This window comes from Rhinolophus ferrumequinum, chromosome 3 (genome assembly GCF_004115265.2).
Source record: "Rhinolophus ferrumequinum isolate MPI-CBG mRhiFer1 chromosome 3, mRhiFer1_v1.p, whole genome shotgun sequence".
NCBI classification, from domain to species: domain Eukaryota; kingdom Metazoa; phylum Chordata; class Mammalia; order Chiroptera; family Rhinolophidae; genus Rhinolophus; species Rhinolophus ferrumequinum.
Window position 1 is genome coordinate 54,266,840 of NC_046286.1, and position 23,493 is coordinate 54,290,332.

Here is a 23,493-nt window from a genome sequence, read left to right on the forward strand (position 1 = left end):
ACTTCATAATGTAAAGAGCTTAGAAATACTTGTCACATAGTAAATGCTCAATAAATGCTATAATTATAAGCTTGTTACTTGGAAATGTGGAAGTAACCTAACTGCGGAAAAATGACTAAAAGTTGCTGGGGGAACAGGAATGAAAGGTAGGGAGAATGGGACAGGGTCTAACCCTTATATCTTATAGTAGCACTGTCCAACAGAATTATAATGTAAGCCATTATGTGAGTTTTAATTTTCTTACATGTAAAAACGTAAAAGAGGTGATATTAATTTTAAGCGTTTTAATTTAGTCCTATGTGTCGAAAATTATTTATAACGTAATCATTATAAACATATATTTTACATTCTTTTGTTTTATACTAAGTATTTGAAATCTGATGTGTTTTTACATTTACAACACGTCTCAATTCAGACTAGCCACATTTTAAGTGTTCAATAGCCATATGTGGCTAGTGGCTATCACACAGGACAGTGCAGCCTATGGTAATACTTGATTTTTAAAAATAATACATATCCTCAATGGCTGCTAAATCACAGAAAGAGACAATCGAACACTATATGCCTCCTGATGGAAGACACCTTATACAGTAGTCAAAACAAATTTTTTTTGAACCTCAAACCTGAGCAAGCCTTTAGATTCAATAACCAATTTATAGAAAATACAGAGGAGAAAGGAACATGTTAAATGGCACCTCAAGGATATAATCGGTAAAATCCATATGGTGGTCAACTCCTAGTAGGAAAGTGAACCAAAGGAGGAATTTTTAAAATGAGACGAAGGAGGAATCCATGAATTTTAAGATTTAAAGCATTTATCCACAAATTTCAATGTGCGGTCCTTGCTTAGATCCTGACTAGTATTATTTAATAATTTTTCATAATATTTATGAGATAACCGAAAATTTGAACACTGAATATTTGATACTACAAAATTATTATGACCAATTCTTGTTTAGGTACAATAATACTCTTACGGTTTTTTCTTAGAGAGCCATTATCTTTTAGGAATACATACTGATAAATTACGGGTGAAACGATATCTTGGATTTGCTTCAAAACAATATGCATGTTAGAGGAAGTGGGTGGGAGTTTTGATGAAATGAAATTGGCCATGAATTGATAATTGTTGAAGCTGGGTGATAGGTACATGTGGGTTCATTACACTATTTTATCTATTCATGTATATGTTGTTTTAAATTTTCTACAGTTAAGAGGTTGAAAGCAAAACTACAAGTCATGTATTAATTTTCAAAATAAAAAATGTAAAAGAATATAAGTAAGCTTAAAGGAAAAATTAGGATTAAGTCCATGATTGTGATGTAGAATCACTCTGCTCTTACAACCAAAGCCCAACCTTAATTCCTTCAGACCTGAGGAGAGCATTTTTTTCAAATTTCCTAGCCATCAGCCTGGGACACCTATATTTGTCATTGGTTCTGACATTATACATAATCTCCCTTTCCAGCTTACTTGATACTCTCCACAAGGAAGCAGAACTCTACAAAGTATGCTTATAAACCATTTGCAATTACTCACTTGACAAATTCTAGAAGGCTTTTAATACTTATCTAAAGGAAGGCTTTTAATACTTATCTCTCAGAAAACAACATAAGGTATATTCAAACAGAAAAATTCAAGACACTAGTCAATATAGCTGGAGAATGTATTTTTATTCTTGCAGTTTTATACTAGGAAGTCAACATTTAATTTAATAATTCATTGTTCACAATTGATTTATAAAAAAATTTTAATCCTTAAATTGTACATCAATATCCTATGACTCCAAGTTTTATCACTCTCCTTCAAGTCTGAAGAAAATGATTAATTTATTAAGTTCCACAGACAGCACAGTCCCACTGACATAACATTTAGTCTTAAGTCCTACGCTCATATGAGAATTAAGAACAGCCAGTATCAAACTGGCCTGAAACCTGATTGTGTTCCTGGCTCAGGATACCTGTAATAAATTTGTAAATCCACGCTAAGACACAAAAATAAACTAGGGTGTGTATGTCATATAAAAAACTTCACAGTAGAGTAAAAATTAACATTAAAATGTACCAAATTTCAACCATATTATGGTGTTTTATCCAATTATCCAATTTCAAAATGCCTGATTAACAGTGAATCAAATGCAAATAACTTCATGTAGGATTTTTTAAAAAAGTTTGCCCAGCATTTCAAAATGGTTACGGAATTAATATAACTTTTAAAATGTCAAAGTATGCTATACATATTGCACTTTTCTGCTAGGCTGGGCTAGTATCTTCCATGGCAAGATACTAAAACTATGGAATAAAATACACTTTTAAATCAATAGGTACTTGATTAATTTCCCTGAAATTATCAACATCATTACCAAAATCTTCCAGGATTTTGTAAGATTTGATTCCTTAAATACAGTTTTAAAGTTTAACTTAAGGAGGGAAAAAAAAACCCTCATATATTTGACTTATTATGTCCTTTTTCGGTCTTTCAATGACCAAAGACAATTTTAAACAAATTATGCTTAATGTTTCCTGGCTTAATAAAAAGCTACAATTTCTATCATCCAAATTAAAAAATTTATAATAATCAAAAGCTATTAATTTTGAAATGTCTGTCTGTAGGTCCCCTTAGAACCTTTTCAAACTTTTATAATCAAGATATTTTAAATCAATTATGTACTAGAATCAAATTAGGTAAGGAAAAACTTATTTTGCAAAAATAAAATCACTTCCCAATATGCTTGACAGAAACAAGCAATAGCTTTTTCATTTGTGTTCCATTGAAGACATTACTGAAATTTGTCCAATGGTTTATTTCCAACTGGTCCATTACAGAATTCTTCGGAATGTTTTAAGATTGGCTGTAGCTAGAGTTCTGACTTCCATTTGGACCCTGCTCTCCTTCACTGTTCAAATGGGAAAGAAAGAGATTTTATACCAATTAAAAGACTTATTTTTAACAACCTGGTTTAAGCCTAATAATTTTTAAAGTTCGTTATTCTGTGGTACAAATCTACAAGACAAAGACACTCCCAACTGTAATACAAGATGTGGAAAAATTAAAATCCAGAAGACTAAAATTTGGTTTTATGTTTTTATTCTTATGTAACTTACACTTGACAAGCATTCTGGAAGTTAGTGTTCATATACACTCAAGAAATTTAAATTAGGGTATGGGATTTCATTGTCATTACAGGTATCACTCAACATAGAGATTAGAACTTCTGAACAAATTTCCTATAAAATTAAATCTCACATAAAATCTTATTCCTACTAACCAGTTATGAAAATCAAGAAGTGTTCTTCCAAAAAAATTTATTGTCCAAAGGCACACTAAAATCATATGTAAATATTGCAAACCTTTATAAATTAGAAATATAGTGATTTCCTGGAAAATGCTGAATATTTAAAATAGAAATAACTAAAACTGAAGATACCAGTAACTGTGGCAAGAGGATTATAGCGTTTTCTTGTCCATCATCATCTTGCAGCTTCAGGCCCTGCCACTAGTGGAGAATCACTCAGGGAATTTCTGCAAAAAATGCATCCAAAGGTAGCTGTTTGAATGACTGCTTTAAAACAGCTCCTTGTGTATTTATTTTTTCCAAACAGTGATATTAACTTATCAGATCTACAAATCTATCTTAATGTTTTATAATTCAGTTATTTTTCTTGATAACTGATTAACATGGGCAGTATTTATTTCCCTTCTGACCTTGTTTCCCTACTCCAAATGATCGGATGTATAGTGAGAGCCGAGAACCACTGAACTAAATGAACAGATCCTATTAAAATGACAACAAAACCCCCTTAGCACAAGTGATGCATTTTTAGCAAAATTATGTTATTGTGTGTCATGGATCATTTGGGTCACTCAAAAGCCAAAATTCTTTATCTTTACATCAGATCAATAATCTAAGTTTTTGAAAACTGCAACCAAAATTTATAAAACAGGATTAACAGCCAGTAGTGAAAAAATAAAATGACAGAGTCAAAATGACTTGGGACTACTACAGGGACTCTTTATTACTGAATTTCAGATAGACTCGCCTAATTCTGTCCTGTTTAAATTTATGTACACTATATAGCCATATGTTGAGGGATACCTGTAATAGACCTGCCATTGCATTAGGAAAAGATGATCTTGCTAAATAGATGATTACATTAAATTTTTTAATGAGACAGTCTCAATCTATCAAGTCACAAATTAAAAACATAAAATAATTAGTATGTAGGGGGATGGATTTTGGACAGCAGTCCACCATCCTCATAGAATGCCAGCATTTTGAATAAATCTACTTCTCTTTCCACACACACAAAAAATTAGTATGTATTATGAAGTTTTAGAAGAAATTTTAAGAAAAAACCAAAATGTAATCTTTGAAAAATGTGATAATGCGTATGAAATATACAATTAAATGGAACCGATAATTAAACTCTACAAAGTACCTGTTTGGAGGAGGTTTTGGTTTCGGCATCTTACTAAGTATAGTTGCCATCTCTTTTCTCTCATCAAAATTCTTCCACTGCTCATATAGTTTTAAAATAACCCTGATTATTTCCAAAATCTAGAAGAAAATATTTGAAAAGTTCTCACTGGCAATATCAAACAGTATTTAATATGTAAAGAATACACAGCACATAGTAGGCATCTCTCAGAAAACAGTGAAAAGATAGTATTTTTATCTTTAAGTATTCAGACTAGATTAGACAATCCTGATAAATGTGAAAGCACTATTTTTACCACATTGCTATTTAGGCTTTTCCTCCTAGTCTCTCATCTTTTAACAGATATGCCCTATTCCTCCTTACCCATCTCTCTGCAGTTGGTTTCTTTCTATCTGCTGATATCTTAAACCAAAATAATATAGTAAGGTACTACTAGGAATAGAGGTCTAAATCACGAAGGAGTTTGCCACTATAGAGTACGTTCCTTCAATGCCAATTATTTCAAACAATTTAATGGGAGGTAGTGCACAAAAGACGTTTTGATTCTCTGTTAACTACTGTACACGAGTTAAGGTGCTTAAAAATTGGCAGCTACAAATCTGTTTCCAAATTAGCCCCTTTTTCCTCCCTTTGGTACACCTAACTTTGGAAAGGTAGAAAAATGGGCAAAAACCATTTGTAAAGGATAGAGGCCGTGTTTTAAGTTTATATTCAACTAAGGGAATTTTAAAGAATACCTTCTCCATATCCACAGAAAGCTCAGCAAACCACTGTCTGGCATCTTTCTGCTGTACAACACAGGCTACATGTAGGCAAGCTGGAAAGAAAACAAAAGACAAAGACCCACGTTTAAGTACAAACATGGAATGTATGGACTCAGAACTAAAGGTAATATTTTCACTTAAAATTTTCACATATATTTTCCAATATTCTCTTTTAAAATTGCATAGGTTCATGTAATAGTTATTCCTGACTATCCCATCAATTTAATGTGATATAGACAGAAAACATGACGAGACTATATTAAAGTCCTTGACATCCCCTGTTGCTCACTGTTTGCCAGGCATGGTACAGGTGCCTTGAGAATCAGGGCATGTTAGAGAGGAAAAAAATCCAATGAGGAAATTAGAGCAGGGAAATGATCCCTGACCAGTGATACAAAGTAGTGCTCAAAATGTAATCAGAAGTCAGTGTGATTAAAAAAAAAACACAAACAAAAAACCCCAGCCGTTCAATATACTGATAAATTTCAATATTCACTATATTTGATATTTCAATTGAAGGTAGTTGTTTGTTGCCTCTGCTTTTTAAAGTTATTAGCACGTAATCAAATTAGGTGAAAACTGGGCACACTAATACAGAATTGAGTGTTGTAATAAAATAGAGCTTAGAAAAAAAACTTGTACTATATATAACTATACCTCACATACAACTAACAGTAAAAATGACCAAGGAAAACAATCTATGTCATAATTTTGCCCAATATAATTCCTACTGAGCAGCTTGCCTACCCTGATCCTATCCCAGCTTGTGAAGAGTTACATTCCTTGGTGGTTACATGTATGATTTTGCTAAGGATGATGGCATTCTAGGCAAACAGTGACTCAAATGTGAACTGATGCACTGGTTGCTCCAAGTCAAATGAAGGAAGCTATAAAGTAGGGCTTAGGTCCAGGAAGGACTGAGAGGCCAAAGGACTGAAATTATAACAGGTAATTAAAACACAGTGGGAAATGCCATAAGAGCACATGTAGAGTACATTAGAGATAGAGGAGACATCCTAAACACAGAGTGAGATGATGTAGGAAGTTTGGTTGGAAGGATGCTATTGCTAAAAAGGTGATATCTGAGCTAAGTCTTAAAAAAAGGTGAGAGTGGGAACAGAGAATGGTATGTATATAAATGGTAAATAGAGGCTGTGGATTTTATCCAAAAATTGGGAGGAGCACTGAAAATTTTTACTTGGGGGACGAATTCTGCATTTTACAAAGCTTTTTCTATTTTCAGCTCAGGTTTTTCCACCTTGGCAATAATGACATTGTGGGCTGGACGATTCTGAGACTGGCTTGTGCGCTATAGGAGACTTTAGCAACACCTCTGGCTTCTACCCACTAGACAACAGTGACATCCCACCTCAGCTACGACAACTAAAACCATCTCCAGACATTGCCAAACATCCCGGAAGGAGCAAAATTAGGTCTGGTTGAAAACAGCCACCCTAGCTCAAGTGTAGCAGACAGAGTGGCTGGCTCTCTGAGAACAGGGATGCTGGAGGCCAACTGGTCAGGAAGAAGACTATTGTGGTAACCTGGATAGAAATGAGACTATGGCTTTGAGATTAGCAGAGGTATTGATTACCAATCCTCAACAATAGGTACTAGTTACCAACTAGACGAAGGTATCGAAGGAGATGAAAGGACATCACTGCTGCGTTTCCAACTAAGGTAACTACTAGTGCTATTCACCAAGTTAGCAAAGATGTTAAAAGGAGCATATTTGAGGGGAAAGTGATCAGGTCAGTCCTGTTCATGAGTCTGAGGTGCCAGTGAGATGCCAAGTGGAGCTATCTATAAGGAAGATAGATACAAAGAACTGCTTAGGAGTAAGATCTTGGTTAAATGAAGAAATTTAAATGTTTTAGCACATAGAGAAGCCACATGCCTCAGTGAGACTACTAGGAAGAATAAAGACAGGAGGGATGGCAAAAATGTGGCACATGGCCTGCTATTTCCTCCTTTCTACTCATGCAGATGTCGGCATTCCTTCTCACTGAACCCAGATGCCGCTTTAGAGTCCTTCCAAATACAAGTGCTTTCAGGGAGACTCCAATACAAAAAAAACGTAAGTATAACCTATTTGCCATCCCTGACATAAGAAGGGTAAGAAATATTAACATTTAAGGAGTAACTGAAAAAAGAGAAAACAAGCAGTCTGGGCTGGTCAAAGAATGGGGGGCAGTGGAGGTAGGGTGGGATCCAGAGGACAGAGTCAGATATCAATAGAAGAACGGGAACAGAAACTAACAGTGCCTAACAACATGGCAGGCCGTATTTGGTGCTCTACAACACATCTCATGTAATTCTTGCAACAACTCTATATTGAGTTGTTAGTATCCTCCACATTTTACAATTAAGGAAACAAACTCAGAAAAGTTAGGTAATTTTCCCACAATTATAAAGGCAAATTTTAAACCTAGGATCATCTGACTCCAGAGACTGTGTTTGAACCCATTACAGGACTGCCTTCTACAGAAAAGAGAGTGGTAGCTAACTTCTCCCTCCACTAAGGCATTCAAGACCACAGAGGCTCCTTTACTCAACCTCTGAGGACTTAACTGGGCTCAGGAAATAAAAGGCTCAGTTATTTTATGTGAGTTACAGCTAATATTAGCAGACTTAATTCTGAATTTCCCCCGCTAAACAAATAAAAATGTTCTATTCAAACACTGGTTAAAATTATTTCAAATGATTAAAAAAAAACTTACCAAAAAAGGGGGGTGGGGGGACAATAATCCTGATTTGTGACAGTTGCAGTTCTTATTATTGAAAGTTCACATGCAAGGATTAGTCTATTACTTCATGGGACATAAAAACATAAAGTACAATAGGGTGAAATTTATTTCAGGATGACCTGAATAGGTTTGTAACAATTTCACTAATAAAGGTGCACCACACTTACATACCTAAAGCTATCATGAAAGGAGGATACAGTAGGCAAAGATCCGTTCTGTAGGTATCATTCACTATCCTCCTATAGAAATGTAAATCATATTATTACTGAAACCAGAACTACCTCATATGATTGTACATTTCCCCCCAAAAAGGGCTGTATTTCCCATCTTTGTACACATTTATTTCTCTTTTATATTACTGAAGCACAGATATAAAGGTGAAAACATCAAGGGGAAAAGATGGATACATGAACGTGTCAGTATTAAGCATTTTTAATGAATAAAATTATATTTAAAAGCTCACAATAAATAATAAACATTTTCCTAATTTTTAAAAAATTAGAAAATCAGATAGGGAACCAGAAATTATACAGTGAATTCATATGTATGTTGAATTCCACCAAAAAGTATTCTGATAATTTTAAAGATAAACTGTCTTTTTATATAAACAGTCTGTTTTTCATAATAATCAAATTTTAATGGAAACATTAATTAAATAGATAATTTAAAGATCCTTATCATTTTAGCATTTGTACCAATAGTTATTAAAATTCAACAAGTAGATATTTTGCTCAACATAAAATATCTTGGGGCACTAATTTAATTACTTTAAAAATACTAAAGTTAATATTTAGTTGTCAATCTTCCTAGCTCATAACATGTTACACTATGAATAACTTCTGTTCTAATTACCATGCAAGGGGAAGCAACATGTCTTCTTGGCCCATGTCCTGCACATACTGGAGCAAAGGTCTATAAGGATGATACACTATCAAGCAACAATCCTAGAAACAGTTTAAAAAATGTGTATGTATAAAAACAGATTTATTACAACACAAAAACCTTATCATTACCCAACTGGTTTATAATTATGTATTTCTCTAACTCATGCTTGCTTCCCTCTTATTCTCTTAAGCAAGCAGTATGGCAGCCCTAAACTCTAATAGTAAAGGCAGTGCTCTCTCTGGAATATACCTTGGTAAATCGGTTGGCAGTCAGTCAGCATCCATTCCCTTAGAGACTCAAAGTGTCACATCTGCAACACACTGAAACCTCTTATTAGCCTATAAATCCGTAATTCCCAACTGGAGGAGCAGAATTCTGCCAAAGACATAATCTATCTTTAAATAACACCACACACATACACAAATTGTGCAAATAACTGACAGTGGTTTAATGTCCTCATTGGTTCGCTTGTAATCCTTTTGTTATAGTTACTATAGAACAGAAAAATATTCCTATCCTAAGTAGGACATACAAATTATTTTACAGGCTTCCAAGAGGATACAGATGATGATGCTAGTATGTACTATGGTTTCATGTATCACTTGGATGGTTTTAAAATGTACCTCCCTACAAATTGTTTCTTTAAATAATTTCTGACTTCACTAAATTTGAAAGTAAGTTTTACTCTATTAAGCACAGGGAAGAAATATACTTACCATTAGTTCTAAAAGATAGAATTCACATTCTAATATCTGTTTAAGAAAAGATTATAAATGTCAACATGAAACGAAATTAGATGAGTCTACTGAGTCTAACAACAATTTATAGACATAGTAATTTATCACAAAAAATTACTAAAATTTTAAATCAAGAAAATAAACATAGTCATTATATTAGAATGAACATATACAATAAAAATAACTTTTTATTATTATATAATACATGCAATTATGATTATAAAGCACTTTAACCCTTAAAAGGAAAAACCAGCCTCATATAAGCATTCTTTTTTTTCCCTAAGCAAATCACCAAGTGCTTTTAATTTCAGTGGGGGCGGAAGTGGAAGTCTGAACATTCTTATTACTTATATTTATTTAAAATATCCTACATATACTTCAGATTTTCCAATATACTTTCCATTCAACAAATGCAAAAACACAATTATCTTCACTTAAATGTTGCCACATTATAAGTCAGTAAAAGGAAAGAATATTAAAAATGAAACCAAAAAATACAATTTAAATGAAGAAATCTCTTGCCAGTTGGAAAAAGGACATGCCTATTAAAATATCAATAGAAATTCATCTTCTAAAACAATGTAAAATTTCAAATATGGTTTTCGTACTCTTCCATTATAGTAGTTAGCTCCTATAGTAGTAACTAGCTGCACACTAGTTATCACCTGGAAGCTTTTAGAAACTACCAGCCCCAGGCTTCAAGCCTGAAAATTCTTATTTAGCTGGTCTGGAGAGGACCTGATATCAGTATTATTAGGTTCCCAAAGTGATTTAATGGGCACCCAAGGTTTATAAACAATGCTATGGAGTACCTTTAAAAATGGTAGAAGCAACTCAGCTTTACTTAGAATTAAAGTCTATATGCTTATAGTATTTGAAACTGCCATTTCTAGGTGACTTCAATTTATTCTAATATAAAATGGAGCTAATATATGCAACTTTGACAAATAGTTTTACTTTATACAATATACTTACATGGTTCATCCTATAAGGAAATTCCTTTGGAAAGGCATATGAAAATCTAGTTTTTACTGCAGAAAACAAAAAAACAACTTAAACTGAGATAATGGGAAAGTGAATTAACCCAAAATGTCTTTAACACAGTGTAGACTATTAGAGAGGTAGGGCTAAATCATTCCTAGTAGGGGCGCTTGGCGATGTTAGGGATCCAGATTTTCTGTCTGTTTGTCTTTAGGCAAGGAGAAAGAGTGAGCGGCAGGAAGCCCCGGGCCCCCACTGTATTACAATCACAGAGCCTCAATTATCTATTTATTATATTAAGGGTTCTGCAGCTTTAAAAAAAAGGGGATTAAAAAAAAAAAGCACTGGCTCTTATCATCTCTAAAATCTTTCCAGCTCTAGATGGTATTGTTTTATTCTTCAGTAATTTAGCTTAGAAAAACACAAGTTGTATGTGTTCACAAATATATATGTATATATTTGTAAATATAGATATATATAAATTGGAAAGATAATACAACCAAAAAATGTTAAAAGTGGTTATCTCTGAGACTTAAAAGATTTTTACTAATCTGTACTCTCTAAACTTTTTATAATAAACGAATATTTATCAAAAGATATATTTTAATTAAAGCATGAATATATGTGCAAAGGTCTTGGGCTTTTTTCATACCACACAAAAACACATACATACAGCTACTACTCTTTTTAGTCACTAAGAAAGTACACATAAGAAAACTATTATCAATCCTCCAACTCCTCAAAATGGTATTAGTGTAATCATTTAATTACTATTTGATATAATTGTATTCAAGTCTTTATGACGCAACATTTCATTCAATCAAGCGACTGCTAACAGGTTCCAGAGGATCTGTTCTGTAATCCCTTCCATTTGTACAAAGCCCAAGTGACCTCATGGAGATTAAAAAGAATTTGATTTATTTTATGTACTGTATTTTCAAAAAGTTTCATTTTGTAAATTGATTATCCTAACAGCTATTTTAGACATGCAACATATATCTGCCAAGATTTGAAACCTAAACCATTTAAACTTGACATCAGAAAATTTATACTTAATCCTTCCTTTCGTGTCTCCCTTAGTAAATTTGAAAACGTGTCTATTAAGGTTTCTGAGTTTTACAATTTTTTAATAATTTGATTTTCCAGAGGGCAATTCAATACTTCATCAATGTCATATATTTGGTCTATTAAATTCTGTGGCAAAACTACTACTCTTCTATCCTTAAAAAAATAAGATATGGCACAGAAAAGATTGAACTAGATTATTACACTCTTCTCAGAAAGGGGAATGACCCAAAAATATAAAATTAGTCTGGCTTACAAACTTAAAAACACAAAAGCCTTCTCCCACTTCTGTGTAAGATCACAGAAGTAAAAAAAATTAAAAAAAATAAAAATCTGAATTATCTTTTGTTAAGTGATGTCTTTTTGCTCAACCTATGAAGACAGAGCATAGCATGTTAATCCTTGTATACAATACTTTACAATCACTATTTTACAATGTTATTTCCTTTATTGTCATAACTCACAGGCAACTAAACCCCATCTTCTTAAATAAGAGCTAAGGCCAAAAGGTAAAACACCTTGCTCAAGGTTATTCAGCTGCTGCTTACTGACAAAACTGGGGTTTAGAATTAGCTCTAGTGACTACAGACTCAGCAGTTTTTTCTGCACCATGTTTTTCAATATGGAGGGAAAATACATAATTCCCATCAAAAACATACATTACCGTCGTAAAAGAAATAGTTTACTCCACCCACAAGAATGACACAATGGCTAGTCATTAGGAAGCAATAAAATACAATAAAACTGGGAAATATAGTTTTTCTTTAACCCTTATTATAAAAATAAGAGCCACTGAGTCGATGTTTTTGGATCAATAGTTACTATCCATTTTTTAACTTTAAAAGTAATGTCTTAAGAGTCAATACTGTGGTTTTTAAAATTTTGTATTTAAACTTTATTTTTAGCTAAATACCTAGACATAAAGGTGACCTCAGGAGATTTAATAAACCCAACTAATTTCTCACAGCTCTCATAAACTGAAAAAAAATCTTTGCCACGGGGTTACGAAAGTCAATTTGGGGAATGTAATCAATAATGTAAAGATTTTGTAGGGTATCCGATGGACACTTGTCTCGTTAGGGAGACCACCTCAGGGATGATGTAGATGCCTGATCACTGCACTGTACACCTGAAGCTGAAGCTGAACACTAATGAATGTCAACTACAATTTTATACATATATATAGTTACAAGAAGCGGAGTACAGTATTAGGAATTGAGACAGTGGAAATGTAATGGCTGTGTGCGATGTCAGAGGGGTAGTAGATGGAGGGAGGGGGGTTATCACTGTGTGAGGGATATAAATGATAAATGTCTATTACATTGTTTTGTGCACCTGAAACTAATAAAAAAAAAAGTTATATAATCACAAAAAAGGAAAAACATACAATATACTTATTTTATACAGAAAAAAAACAAAACATCTATGTCCTATAGAACTTTCTTCAGAATTACATCCTTAAAGAAGGATATACTTTTTGCACTTACATACAGAAGTAGCAGCAGAAATCAATCTTGTATTTGAGACTACTCCAAATTCCTAGAGAAAGAAAAGTAGGTGAAATCAGGTACATAGGAACCCAATGAAGCTAAGGTTATCTGAGGTCTATTCAAAACAGAGTATATCCTATGTTTCCCTATAATCTGTTCATCTTCTACCTACTTGGGGATTTTAGATATGATATACATAAATCTCTAAATGTATTGCCTTTCCTTAATATTGTTACAATTTAAGACAGGTGTTTAAATAATTTTATAATTTAACATCATTGAAAGGTATCAAATTAGAATTCAAGCTCTAAACTGACAGTGACAGTTTTCTGCACTCAATTTCCAAGGAGATTGTTTAGATTCTACACTTAATTCCAAGAATATTAAGTATGCTTCTTATTCAGTTGAACCTGGTCTGACAAATATTTCATGCCATTTAATAACAAAACAGGTGAATCTCTGAAGATAATCTTTAATATCACCAAAAGAGCTCAAAAGACCACACCAACAATTATTCTTTTTGGAACAGGAAGACAAGAATGATATAGACGGAGACTTCTAACGTCAGTTCCCATTTCCTCTTTGAGCTTTTTAGACCACCATTGTAAATATAACTGAAATTTATGAGGTGATCCACCTTACATATATTGTCTCATTTAATTTGACTAACCTAGATTACTAAAGCCTTCACTTCATTTTAAAACAGAAAAATCAAGAATTGGTTCCTGGGGCCAGCCCTGTGGCTCAGGTGGTTGGAGCTCCGTGCTCCTAACTCCGAAGGCTGCCGGTTGGATTCCCACATGGGCCAGTGGGCTCTCAACCACAAGGTTGCCAGTTCGATTCCTCGACTCCCGCAAGGGATTGTGGGCAGTGCCCCCTGCAACTAAGATTGAACACGGCATCTTGTGCTGAGCTGCCGCTGAGCTCCCGGATGGCTCAGTTGGTTGGAGCACGTCCTGTCAACCACAAGGTTGCAGGTTCGACTCTCGCAAGGACTGTACCCCAATGAAGTCCTGTTCCCCTTCCCCAATAAAAAAAAATCTTTATTAAAAAAAAAAAAGAATTGGTTCCTTATTCTACAATAGAAACAAAACTAAATCTAGTCTATTCAAATACCTTCAACCCACATCCTTATTGGAAAAGGGGGGCAGCAGGGGCATGATGTGAGTATATGTATCTATATTCACATTTAAACCTCATACCATAATAACTGAAACTAAAAGGTGAACACCTGAGACATCTTAAGTGCCATTTTCTACAATTCCCTCACAACTGGACAACATACAGAAAGACTTGGTCATAGTTAAAGATAAAAAATATAATGGTATATATAAAATGATACATTTTTTTGTAGGAATAATTTTTTATCCAAAATTCTTCAAGTGAAAACTTTCATTCAGTAAATCATAAAATAGGGTTCTACTCAGTAAATCATATAACAAAATATATTAAGAAACAAAACAAATTAAAATCCCCAACTTAATCTATAAGAGTAGAAGTTTATAAAAATTTTCTCTAGATTCCCATACTGGTTGTGCTTCAGATACAAAAAACTACATGGTAGTATTTGGAAAAACCAGCCCATAATACAGGCCGATTAATAAATATTTCCTTTTCCATCAAAGAACTTAATAACAACAAAGCTGGTTCTGCCTCCTTAAACTATCACTTAGAATTAGAAAACCTTAAACCTCTAGAAAGCTTGTCTTAATATAATTTCTAATACAGTCAACTCTCATTATTTTAGATAATAAGTAGGAAAGATGTCATGAATAATCCTAGATAATGATTAAAACAAAATTCAAAATGAGTACTAAAAGGAATGTAAACTCACTAGGTTAAAATTACACTTTAACATTCAAGAATACAATTACTATTCTAAAGACATAATCAAAAAATATAAACATAATAAAAAGGTTTCATGATGCTAGAGTGTATGAATTATGAAAACCAATCAATATCTGCTACTATTTTCTGGATTTTACCTGAGCTCTCTCAAAAGTACTGAAAAGGTAAACAAGGTGAGCAGAGATTTGGTTTCAGCTACAAGTTGCCATACCTCTTCTCTTTCTCTCACCTAATTTCTCTACCTTCATGCCGAAATGATTCCTTAATACAATCTATATACCTAGAAGCACCCCCAATCCTTGCCTTCCCTCTGGTTTGGTAGGTAGCCAACCATCAGAAGGCAAGGAGGGAAGACAGCAGACATAGGAAGCATATGGGAGAGAAGGAGGGACATTCCCAGGTCATAGTAAGAAGCTGTGGTACTTACGGACTACTACTTAGTGCCAAACGATAGATGTCTTCGCGGTAGTAAAGCAAAGCAGTTAAGAGCATGGGATTAGGAGCTAGACTTGCAGCGTTCACATACTGGCTCTGCTGCTCACCAGCTCGATGATCTTAGGCAAGTGTCTTAGTTTCCTCATTTATGAGGACAAAACTACTATATATGTCAGTTTGTTATGAGAATTAACTCAATCATAGTTGTAAAAGGACTTAAAATAATACTTGATACACAGTAAGTGGTAGATAAGTGTTAAATGAATATGTAAAGATACGTGTGTATTTCTTTCATTTTGCATAAATCACAATCTGTTATTATTTTTACATAGGTAATATGAAAACTGGGACAGATTCTTTGATGAAAAACAAAATTATTTCATACCTCTACTTTGGATGCCAAAAACACACATGTAGGAGCCATTAATACAGGATCTATACTTTTCAGAGAATACCTAAAAAAAGGTAACAGAAAGTTAAATGTAGAAAACACACCAGAAAAAAAATCAAGATAACTATGGCAAACACATGATTCATTATACTAAGGTTCATCAAAATTAGATAAGACTTTCAAATAAGCACAACACATTCCCAAAATAAAACAGTCCTACCTGGCATAGAATCTCTTGAAATAGACTGTAGCAGTGGCAATAACTTGTTGTCTTAATTTAAGATGTTCACCTAATGCTTGGATAACTAAAAGAAAAACAAAGTTTTAAATGTATCTTCTGGTAGCATTATAATATTAACATTGAACAGTAAGTTCCATGTGATTAAATCATAACTATACTCATTTTTAACAAAGAAAAACCTGCACATGCTATAAAGCTCCATTTGGATCACAGTACCAAAATTTGAAAATTTGATAAAGTACATAGGTATGCATAAACAACAACAAAAAATAGAAATTGCCCTACAGCAAACACTATTCTTGTATTAAGGAGGTTGAATGATAGGTTTTTCTCCTCTATCTTCTAAGTTCTATCAATGCCTTTCGTATTTAGAATATTAAAAAAAAAACATTAAACACTTATTAAACTCGAAACTACTAATTTATAAAATTTATTTAAAAATCCATAATGAATCCTCAAAACAATAGAGGTAGGTTTGCAGAATAGTGAAATGAAGGTTAGAAAGATCATGTGACAAAGCTAAAGATCATGTGGGCACATCATGTGCCCAGAACAAGGATCTTCTGAAGCCTCTAAATTCTCTTCCCTCCAAAGCAAATTTGTAAGATAGGAATGTCCAATATAGGATGTCAATCCAAAGAATCCTTTATCCTCAAGGCACTCTGCTTTAGACAATCTTAAATTAGGCTTATACACTTGAAACCTATATAATTTTATTAACCAATGTCACTCCAATAAATTTAATAAAAAATGAAATGCATGATAAAAGCTTAGGGAGATTAATGAACTCTTTGAAGCTGTCTCTGACATGTAAGATTCAAAAAAGACTTTATTTAGATCATTTAACAAGAAAGATAACTGAATATGAGTTGTAAAAAGAATTTATGTACAAATAAAATGTTAACTAGGGACTAAAACAGCTCATCACAAATTACTGCACAAAAACATTAATTCAGAGGTAATCAACTATACTATTTAAACCAATCAAAAAAATGCTTACCATTTGTAAAAAATATTTGTAATTTCCAATATTCTTCTTCTGAGAGAAACTTTAAGTCCTTTTGGCGTTCCTTCAACAGATCTTGTTTATCCAAAATCCATTGCAAACTAGAAGAAGCAGAGATGTGAAGACGTGCTATAGAAAATCAACTAACCAAGTCACAGAAAACATTCTAAGATTAAACAGGTTATTAAGCTTCTGAGAAATATACAGCACAAGTAACATTTGAAAGACAGTACTTTTCCCACATTTCTTGAAACTCCAACACCAAGAATTATCTCACTAATAAATGTAAACATGCCCTGAAAAAATTCCTGTTCTAATCTTTTCTCTCTTCCTTCTCAGTCTCTCTCTCCTCTCTGTCATTAGCTTATACCATATTTCACTGATTCTAAGACTTTGATAACAAGATGCATCTTACAATCAGTGATGTCTTAGCCTTTAATTGGCAGTACATTTATTCTTTCTTAGTGATACATAATATAATGGTGAAATTATCTGGCACCAATTGATAGTGCCTGAAAATCTGATGAAGTATATCTTTTCTCAGTTGTTCGTGAGTAACTAAGAGTATTTAATTGCCCCACCTCACAATTACAATCATGTTAAAAGCTCCTTCAGAGTTTATTACACTGATAGCCTCCTCCTCCTGCCTAGTCAAGTCTACCCTTTTTAACCAGAGATATTTAACAGACATGATCCCCAAAAAACTATTCTGCAAACTGCTTTTGTCACTCAGTATGAGTGTACAGAAAGTCTTTTATGTCAATGAATTTATTATTCAGCATCCTTTTCAAGTGCTGCACAGCTTTATGGATGGATCATTATTTATTTAGTTAATCCCTACTGATAAACACGTAAGTTATTTTTTCACTATTACAAGTAATACTTCAATGAGTATCTTTGTAATTCATTCTTATATATTTGATTAATATATTTGGAATAATTTCCTAGAAGTAGAAGTGATGGGTCAGTTTTGCTGGTAACTTTGACATAAATTGTTCCACAAAAGTCACACCAATTTCCATTTCTACTAGTAACAGTATACATGGGTGTGTCTTAAAATATTTAACCCTATGCGTGACTGCCAATATTTTAAGTACTTTACAAGTTAAAGGCAAATCTGTATCTTACTATTTTGCTTTTTTTTTTAAGTGTACATCTGAGGTTAAAAGTTTTTCCATGTGTTTATTGGCCAAATATAATTATTTGGTACATTATAATTCTAATATGTCCATTTTTCTATTGAGATGGTCATCTTTTTTATGATTAAGAGATTCTTCTGGATAGACCTAGAGGTTATTATGCTAAGTGAAATAAGTCAGACTGAGAAAGACAAATACCACATGATCTCACTTATATGTGGTGTCTAAAGAACAGAATAAACAAACAAAAGACTCATAGATACAGAGAACAAACTGATGGTTACTCTAGATAGGAGGGAGGGTGGGGGAAGGTGAGAAAGGTGAAAGGATTAGGAAGTACAAATTGGTAGTTACAAATTAGTCACAGGGATGTGAAATACAGTATGGGAAATATAGTCAATAATATTGTAAAAACTATATAGTGTCAAAACCATGTATAGTGTCAGATGGGTACTATACTTATTGGGGGGATCACTTCACAAATTATATAAATGCCTAACCACTACGCTGTAACCTGAAACTAATATAAAACAATACTGAATGTCAACCATAATTTAAAAAAATATATAGTCACAGGATGTATAGCACAAGGAATATAGTCAACGGTATTGTAATAGCTATGTACAGTGTCAGATGGGTGGTGGACTTGGGGTTATCACTTTGTGAGGTTTGTAAATGTCTAGTCACCATGTTGTTTTGTACACCTGAAACTAATAAAAAAAAAAAAAGATTCTTCTGATCTAAAGTTTTTATATTATGGATAATAAATCATTTGGCTGTCAAATATACTGCAAACATTTTCCAAGTTCATTATGATCTCACAATATTTAATTATTTGTAATACAGAAATCTGAATCATATATTCAAATACACCCATGTTTTACTTTGATTTTATGCTTGTCACCCATGAGGACTTCCCTAACACCAAATGATAAATATATATATGTACATATATATACATATATATATATCCACTCATATTTTCTAATACCCTTAAGGCTTTCTTCTTTCAATTTGTGATCCATCTGGAATTTATTATGGTACACCAAGTATTTCCTGATGTATTATTTTTATCATTGTATTTGGATCTTCTTTATAATTTCCTATTTTAATTTGTTTTTCTTATTCCTATGCCATGGTATTTTAAAACATGTTAAATTAAATAATTAAAATCTGGTATAGAAAACACTTTCTTTGTTTATGATATTTTTCAGAAAAATTTCTGGGTATTGTATTGTAATTTTTATTCGAAGACCTGAATGTCAAGTCCCAAAAGAGAAAATCCATTCAAAATTCTGTTTGGGATTGCATTAAATTTAAAAATCAATATAGGGAAAAATGATACCTTTACAATGCAAGAAATCAAATCCCATTTACTAAAATCTTTATGCTCTACTATGGAATTAAAATTTTTTCTTCCTGTAGGTCTTGTACATTTCTTAAGTTTATTCTTGAGTATTTTATATTTTCTCTCGTTATTGTAAATTGCATTTTCCTATCATTCATTTAAAGGAAGGCTTTCTATTTTGATATTTTGTAACTGGTGAGCTTATTAAACCTTTATTATTTCTAATAATTAAATTAACTGAAGTTTTAAATTTTATCTCTGCATACTGACAACTTTATCATTCTTTTTGTATCTCATTCTATCAATTGCATTCAGTAGCATATTAAAACAATGTTAAAAAGGCACAGTAATTTTCCTAATGTTTCACCATTAAATATCTCTTTATGCTTTGACGTTTTTATCATGTTCAGGACCACCCTCTTTTATTAAGAGTTTTAGTCAAGAATAGATGTTACATTTTATTACATCTTTGTGATGCCTTCACTGTTTATTAACAGGTTTCCTAGTATTCACTATTTTTACAATAAAATCACTATCATTTTTTATACTTTTAAGGTATATTGGATTCCACTTGGTAATACTTTATAATGTTTGCATCAATATTCAAAAGTGAGACTGTTTTTAGTACTACTTTTGCTAGATTTTACCAGCTTCATAAAGAAAACTGTATTGTAGCTTCATAAAGAAAACTGGAAAGCTTTCTTTCTTCCCATGTGAACTAGAACAATTTCATTATCAGGACCTCTTGATAGTGGGAAAAAAATTACTCATGAAATAATGTGGGCTTGGAGCATTTTTTAAGGAGTCGCGCTCTAACTTTCTTAATTTATTTTGACTTTCAAATTTATTACCATGGAGATAACCCAAAGGTACATCTGGGTTTACCTTTTTCATTCCTAATTTTGTGTTTTTGTATTATCCCTTTTCACCTGGATTCAACTAGCAGTTTAGTCTACTGTTTTGGTTTTCCCTTCCAAAGAACCAGCTCTTACATAATTTCTGACTATATTTTTTCCTTTTAATACATTAATATCAGTGTTACTTTTACTCTTCTTTTTTTCCTTAGGTTTATTTTACTGTTTCCTTTTTAATATTCTTAAGTAGAATATTTGATCTATTTTTATTTCTAAGTTATTCAGGATATTAATTTTATTACAAATTTGGCTTTGGCTACAATATATGGATATACATTGATGTCATTATGTTATTTCTTTGATATTATGTAACTGTATTTTCAGTTTCCTCTTTGATACAATAAAGTATCCAGAGTTAATTTTATATTTTTAATTTTTGTAACCTGTTCATTAATCCATTCAGTCTAGAAAGTATTTAGTGTCCTTCTAGTTTGACTGCATCATAGTCAAAGAATGTGTTGTGTTCTAATACAACTTTCTAGAAAATACTGTGATTTGTTTTTTTTCCAGAATTATCATTAATTTCATCTCTAGTCATTTTGTTTTTAAAAAAATAAATTTCACAAATATTTAAAAGTTTTTCCTCACAGCGCATAGTATGGAGTATAAACCAAAACTTATAAATACCTCATTTCATCAAAGATGACACTGATTTTAAGATTCACTATTATGCCATGCTGATTTCAGAAATACTCAAATGTGCATCTTAGAGTCATGAAATACAGCATATTTCACGTCAATTTTCCTTTCACCAAAATCACCTAAAACAATGGCTTTCATAATTATTTTGTTTTTCCAGAATTGTCTTGTCTTTCATACTTGTTACCTTTTACAGAGCAGGGACTCCATGCTTGTCAAGGAATTTGAGAAAGTCAAGTGGCCCCCTTCCATCAGGACTATTTGAATTGGAAGGCAAGGCGTTTCAAAACAGCACATTTAATATTATAATAATTTTACACTTGAAATGTGAAAAATTGTTTTTATAAAATAGATCCTGCCCCTCTTTTGATAAGCATTCTCACTGTGGCATAATGCTTATCAAAAGGCGGGAGGACCTTTTTTTTTTAAGTTGAAAAACATAAATTCTGACCATCAATAGCTAGCTAGCTACCTATCAATTCTCGCACCTTCTTTCAAAGTTCATCAGAATACCTCTTCTCCACTGCCTAAATTTCGTTATTTTAATTTTGCCCAAGCAAATACTCAAGTGAGTGAAATGTAAAAGAAAAATGTGGTCAGAAATAATGCTTCTATAGCATTTCATCTCCACAGAATCGCTCTAGAGCAAGAAGAAAACTTGATTTCTGAAAATAATTTCCAAGCCCATTGTTCCTTTTTTCCTCCTGCAAAGGGCTAAAAGAATGAACAGAAATCCATCTTTTTCACAGAATCAAATCTAAATTACAGTTACTAATGCTCTTAACATTAAAAATTATTTACACTAAGATATAATCTTTATCAGGTTGCGTTCGTCTTCCAACTGTACTTGGAAAATCTAGTCAAAGTTCACTCAGTCTGGTCACCCACCTTCCTGACTGCTTAACCAAATGGATGTAGGGGAAAATATTTTAAATATTACTCTAGCTCTTCCATGGTCACTGACAGAAACAAAAACTTCTAAAAAACGTTGAAGAAATAGGCAACATCAATGGAAAATACACACTTAAAATATAAGGCACAGACCAATGAAATGGATAAATTCTGAGCGCACCTGCCCTGTACCTTACCAACATAACCCTCCACGTAGGCATAAGGTAGTGGCAGGAATCAGTTAGTGTGAAGAAATAAGTCTGGCTCCCCCTCTCCTCAAAATAATATTAAATCCACTCAGGACAGAAAGTGAATGACAAAAGACTGCGATGCCAACCCACTGAAGAGATCCGAGGCAAAAAAATGAACCACAACTATCCTGAAGAGCCAGCCTCACAGTCCAGAACTGGGTCACATTTCCCATACCTGTGCCCACCCCATCCTACCCCACCCCCTTCCAGGCCTAGCTAATGCAAAAATACGAAACTAAAACCCCGAACCTTCCTACCTCGGAGACCGAACCCCCTTCCCCCACCTTTCCCGCTAACAGATCTTCCCCACCTTCCAAACCCGGCCAGGGGGCGGGGAGAGAGGAGTTGCCAGAGAAAGACGCATCCCGCTTCCGGCCGCAGCCGCCTCCCGGGAGACTCCGCGGCACTCGGGACAGGGGCCGGGATCCAGGCCAACGGGAGTCGCAGGCCCCGTCCGCACCGCCCCCCAAGAGCCAGCCCACGGTGAGAAGACGGAAGATCACTTACTAATGGGAGCTCTGCCAAAAGTTCCCTGCCATGGAACACAGCTTGCCCTGATAAAAAAGCACCAGCCGGCGGAGCGGCCCGCGGAGCGACCATAGACCCAGCCCGCCCGGTAACCGCGCTCCTCAATCTGATCGGCTCGGCTCCGCTCCGCGGCGGCGACGGTAAGAGGAAGAGGATGGCACCCAATTCTTCTTGACGCCGGCCGGCAACACTCTACTGTGTAAAGCGGTTCCTATGGATAAAAGTTCCGGCCCGCCCCCGCCGTGGCGGAGGAAGCCGGCTGGGAGGAGACAGCCTGTGGTCGCGCTGAGATAGTGCCTGGGAACTAGGCTCTCGCGAGACCTTCGCGCCAGAGCTGGAGCCCGCGTGGTTTGGTCTACTGGGGGTAGTGCCAATTCGCGAGTGGGCAGGCAGTTGGGAAGCAACCCAGTTCAGGTTTTGTTTTTCCATTTTACACGCTTCCAAAGCGGCACGGTGGCATTGTGTTAAAGGTTTAATGAATTCAATTCTTTCTCCTGTGATTGGAAAGAGAAAGATTATTTTGGCCTCAAGGCACTACCAAAACCTACTGGCACCAAGCCGCATACGTTTTTCATGGAGTTCTTTTGGAGTGAGGCAGAAATATTTAGAGTAACAATGTTTTGTTTTTTTTAATGCCAGAGAACCACCAGTTTTGCAGAACAGCTAAAAGCATTTCTCTATTACATGTATATGTATATACACACATACATATTCACATATATGTACCAAATAGAAACATACAGCCAAAATTGCA

The 23,493-nt window shown here is 33.8% G+C and overlaps 1 protein-coding gene across 2 annotated transcripts; it reads right to left on the reverse strand.

Moving 5' to 3' along the window:
* Nucleotides 1–1,655: 1,655 nt before the first annotated feature.
* CCNC (cyclin C) lies at nt 1,656–23,112 on the reverse strand. Of its 2 annotated transcripts, none has more exons than XM_033102713.1 (12): nt 22,719–23,089; nt 17,024–17,130; nt 16,003–16,087; nt 15,777–15,846; nt 13,106–13,157; nt 10,548–10,603; nt 9,552–9,587; nt 8,803–8,894; nt 8,122–8,189; nt 5,177–5,256; nt 4,440–4,558; nt 1,656–2,896 (listed from the first exon to the last, which is right to left on the reverse strand). In XM_033102713.1, the coding sequence occupies exons 1-12, from the start codon at nt 22,748–22,750 to the stop codon at nt 2,842–2,844; spliced, it is 852 nt and encodes a 283-aa protein (XP_032958604.1). In that variant the 5' UTR covers nt 22,751–23,089; the 3' UTR covers nt 1,656–2,841. The 2 variants fall into 2 exon arrangements, with proteins under 2 accessions (XP_032958604.1, XP_032958605.1); XM_033102714.1 differs by lacking the exon at nt 1,656–2,896 and adding an exon at nt 2,961–3,522 and having other exon boundaries at nt 22,719–23,112.
* Nucleotides 23,113–23,493: the final 381 nt, after the last annotated feature.